Below are 4,942 nucleotides of genomic sequence, written 5' to 3' on the forward strand. Positions count from 1 at the left end.
GATCAGTGGGCAGGCCCAACAAAAAGAACATGGGAATATCTTTTTGACAATTAATATTTGTTGACCACAGTAAGTTTAGTTCATAAGCATGATAAATCGACTCTCAGTTTATTTTTTGTCAAAAAAATTGCCGTGCTTGCTAACTAAGCTTGTCATCCTCGCGTCAACTAAAATCACCATATAAACGTTCAATCTACCATGGTCAAATCCCGAACGTTCATAATTTATCAATCCCGAACGTTCATAATCTACCATGGTAAGCAAGTGATGATCTTTAAGAATTAGACTTGCATGGACAGATATGTTGTAACTCCAAATTTTACCGGACCTTGAAGTTTTTTCATAGTTCATTGAATTTCCATGAAGTTCCTACACACATAAGGGAAAACAAGAAATTGTGATTGTCTTATAATTATTAGTAGGTTAGTCCAAATAAATATCAAAGTTTACATAAAAAATAAGATACTTGCATGAGACATGCAAAAAATATAGATACGTCGGATACTTATCAAGGGCGAGATGTGGCACGATGCTCACGTGTCGCGGAGGTGGTAGGCTGGATGGGATGGCAGGGCCATGGGTTTGGGAGGGGGAGACTGCTGCCAAAAGCCGTGCTCCGACTGAGGCTGGAGTCGTCAATGACGGCGCCTACAGGCACCCTTTTTCCTTGTTGAAGGCATTGATGTTGCGGCCCTCCCTTACTAAATCCGGTCTTCCTTGAACTCAAATAATATGTTAGCATGCATCCACGCTGCTTGAGCACCTTTTTCTCAACTGAGGATATTATCATGCTTGTACAATATTATCAAGGGTTATGCTCATGTAAGTAGCACTAATAATTGATGATGTTCAACCTACATATATATAGCTCGAGCCGTCATGTACCAAACCACATACTCCGCAGAAATTTTACGTTACAGTTGCTCTCACAAATTTCAACCTATTGCTGTTTAGTTACATCTCAGCTTGCAGCCAGGATGAGAAGAACAAACATTTATTTTTCTTAACTGACAATTAAATAACACTAGTTGTGTGCCTTTTTCATCTACATCAAAATAACACCTTAGAAAATGTGCATGTCAAAACAAGCTAGAAATCTCTTGGAGATATTTAACTGGAAGTTCAGCAGCAGCTTGTCGAACAAAAAGGGACATAAACTGATCTGCAATTCTTCAAGACGAAAATGGACTCATCCACCAAAACCTTTATTCATTCATTCCCATGTTTCCGTGGGCAGCAAGTGTACAACTACATTTTTAACTTCAGCCTCTCCTAATTAATCCATCTCATTTAAACTAATAAGCTGGCTAGCTACGGCTAGGCTACTTCTACTCCTCGATCGTCCAGGCTGCTGCTACTGCTCCAGCAGCTTGTTCATCGTGGGGGTCTTCATCTCCCACGCGTGCAGGTTGGTGACCTTGATGTCCGACTCACCGTTGTTGAAGACGAAGAGGTGCGCGTCGTCGCCGATGGCTTTCCTCGGGTAAACCCTCGTCAGGATGCACGTCTTTCCGCCGGCCCCGAAGCTCTCCACCACAGAATGGTCAATCTGAAATGAAGTTCGCGACATGCCTTAGACCCCTCTTGCAACGGTTTAATCCACTCCAGAGCATACACTGATCATGTGGTTACATATATACATATACCAATGTTCTGAGGGCGATCTTCTTGGTCTTGGCTATGTCGACGTTGACAAAGCCGGCGAAGCTCGGCCTGTAGATCTGTGACTCGTACGATGACCTATTTGATAGTGACCATTGGGAATTACTGTTGGATCTGGATGCACGGATAATCCAACATTGCAAGTTTTATACTACCATGTAATGTGACTTACCTTGTCGGGTCATTACACATGAGGATGGCGTAATTGGTGTCGTTGGTCTTGAACACCCTGAAGAAGACGGCTGTCCTCTCCTCGAGGTCGTCGGAGGCCAGCAGCCAGAGCCCGAACGGCCCAACGCCGCCCTTGACGTGCGAGTTGAACTTCTTGCATAGCCCCTGTGCGTCGGTCCGCCACGCCAGGTCGAACTTCTCCGCTTTGTCCAGGTCCCTGATGGCGAACGCCGCCTCCACGTCTGACTGCACGGATTTGAAGCCGGTGATCTCGAAGTACTCGCCGCCCTTGACGGCCTTGTTGCTGACATTTACGTGCTTTGAGCGCAGCGACTTGACCTCCTCCACTGGCCATTGGATCAGCTGTCTCCCGCTTCGCGATAGGAAGATCTTCCTTGGTATCGCCTGAGAAAATCAGCAACAACAATACGTCTCGATCTCAGGCTCTCAGCACGTACGGTGGAAAACATACTAGGAAAAGTAATTTTGTTCATGTGCAAGCGTAGCTAGTTCCAGTGACCTGGATGCCGGCCCAGCCCTTGTGGTGGTCGTCGGTAACGGTGTCAGACTCATTGGCCCAGCCCCAGAGAACACGTCGTTTCTTGGTCGGGTCGAAGAAGGACTTGGAGGCGTAGAAGTCACCATAGTCGTAGCGGAGGTCGTAGTCATTGTCCAGGAAGGCGTGGTCGGGGGTGTACCTCTCCTTGTCGTGGTCGTATGTGCCAATTGTGTAGTAATCGTATCGTGTCAGTTCTAGACTCACCTTGAGCACGTACTTGACCTCCTTGGCCACAACACGGTCGTGCAACTCCACGGTGTCCACACCACTCTGGTGGTTACGACTGCCTCCGGCTACCGCCACAGGGAAGAAGTCAGGGCACTCCCACATTCCTGTGAGTCCCGCGTGCAATGAGTGGCGCGCCTTGACCCACTTCTTGAAGTCTCGGCTCCGGTACAACACCGCGATCCCCCTCATGTTCTCCTTGGTGCCCACCACCAACCTCCAGTGTCTGCACATATATCAGGTACAACATATATTCTTTATGCATAATCAGAGCACAATATATAGTTTGGAGGGTGGGTGTGGGGGGGGGGGGGGGGGGGGGGCACCGCCCCCCTCCCCCCAAGCTCTGAGCCAACTTGTGAAGAAAATTTGTTCGGAGGATGAAAATAAAATGTACATACCCGTCGGGTCCGTACCACGCTGTCGTGGGATCACGGAAAGCGCTTGCGTTGATGCCGTGGTCGGGGCTGATGATTGGATTGTAATCGGGCTTGACCCACTGCCGGAGGTATGGGTCGGAGAGGTTGGCCGGGTACGCGACGTTCTGCACCTGGTTCTTGTGGGGGTCGATGCCGGTGTACATGATGACGGGGACGCCGTTGGGCAGCAGTGTGGCGGAGCCCGACCAGCAGCCGTTGACGTCGAAGGGCATGGTCGGGTAGATCGCAGGCTCCAGCGCCACCCAGTGAATGAGGTCGGTGGAGACGGAGTGCGCCCAGATGATGTTCCCCCACACGGCGCCCTTGGGGTTGTACTGGTAGAAGAGGTGGTACAGCCCTTTGTAGTACATTGGCCCTGCATCCATCCGCACGCACGTAAGCTAGGTTTAGATACATGCCATGCAAGCAAATATCCACTCTAAGTTAGTTAGTTACTACACGTACGTTACGTACCATTGGGATCTGATTGGTTGTTGCGTCGTCATGTGAAGGGAAGTAGGTCAATGCCATGCAAACAAAGGAGACGAGGAATGAGTAACACAAAAAAGTGCTCCACAAACACGCAGACGTAGATAGATGGAAAGAAAATACGTAGGCACCATTGATCCAGTGCTTGGGGGGCTGGAAGTGGTAGCCGGTGCGCAGCTCCTGTGCAACCTCCTTGGTCTCCAGCGACTGGAGCTCCGGATAGATGACATGCGACGCGTGCACCGCCGTCGACGCCGTCCAGCACAACAGCGACACAACGGATAGCGCCGCCGCTGCCGTCCCCATTTCCTCTCCTTTCAGCAGTCAGCACCCACCCTAGCTCGAGAGAGAGAGAGAGACGTAGGAGATGAGTGAGTGAGCAATGCGGTGTGTGTTTATAGCCGAGTTTGGATAAGCAGTACACATGGGATGGACTGAGGACTGAGGTCCTAGGATTCCACGTGGTGGCCGTGCTGTGTTGACAGTCAAAGACTTGGATAAGACCGCACGCATGGAATGGAGTCCTAGTATTCCACAGAGTCAGGGTGGACCGCCCGCGCGCATGGATACGCCACCAGCTCTCCTCTCCTAGCTAGATGAACCACCCAGCCGGCGGTGCGATTTGACCCTACGTGTCACGACGCCCGGGTGCATGCATGTATCTATCCGCTGGTCCACGGCGAGCGTCGCCGGCCACCGCGTGCTGCTGCTTTGGATACGGCGACCGCGTAGCCGCCGTAGGTGGATATATAGGTGCACGATGTATATAATGGGTTAACTTAACTCCGCACGTGCCCCTCCGTTTGATGGTGTGCTTATTAATAGAGTTTTGCCCTGCATGGCGAAGGCTGTAATGAACAATTGTATGAACATGTTAATCTAATTAATATATGTGTGGGTTTTTTAGAAAAAGAAGAACTTGATTGATTCGTTTTTATGGAGAAAAAAAACAAAAGAACTCAAACTAATACATGTGCTAGCGTCAATTAATAATGTCAGAATTGGAGGACTTGAGCTTTACATCAAGATTAGTTAGGCCTTTTTTATTTACATGAATTTTATTGGAATTCTTTGACAAAATGTCGATAAAATTCAGTCAGCCCAAGAATACTTCGGTCAGCCAACTCTTGATGCCTTCAATTTTGGCCTCATCCACTTCAACTCCCGGTGAAGTCACAATATAGTCAAGGAAATGCTACTCGACCAATGCAAAATGTGCATTTTTTTAAGAGAAAGAATAGTTGCACCAAGATGGCCTTTTGCCCCCGCGTTGCTCCCCTCGTGGCTACTCTGAGGCTCCCGTGGGCGGCGGTGGCGGGGCCTCCTCCAAGTGTTGCTTGCGGCTGCATGGGTGGCGCTCGTGTTATCTGGTGCAGCAGAGTTTGTTTCTGGTGACGGGGTGGCTGGCCCGGTGAAC

The 4,942-nt window shown here is 49.5% G+C and overlaps 1 protein-coding gene across 1 annotated transcript; it reads right to left on the minus strand.

Moving 5' to 3' along the window:
- Positions 1–1,176: 1,176 nt before the first annotated feature.
- Positions 1,177–3,407, minus strand: LOC125547619 (beta-fructofuranosidase, insoluble isoenzyme 3-like). Its single transcript, XM_048711439.1, has 5 exons — positions 3,019–3,407; positions 2,354–2,843; positions 1,835–2,238; positions 1,647–1,740; positions 1,177–1,549 (listed from the first exon to the last, which is right to left on the minus strand). The coding sequence occupies exons 1-5, from the start codon at positions 3,405–3,407 to the stop codon at positions 1,355–1,357; spliced, it is 1,572 nt and encodes a 523-aa protein (XP_048567396.1). The 3' UTR covers positions 1,177–1,354.
- Between the last annotated feature and the right edge of the window lie 1,535 nt (positions 3,408–4,942).

The sequence above is a fragment of the Triticum urartu genome, chromosome 3, assembly GCF_003073215.2.
Source record: "Triticum urartu cultivar G1812 chromosome 3, Tu2.1, whole genome shotgun sequence".
Taxonomy (NCBI): domain Eukaryota; kingdom Viridiplantae; phylum Streptophyta; class Magnoliopsida; order Poales; family Poaceae; genus Triticum; species Triticum urartu.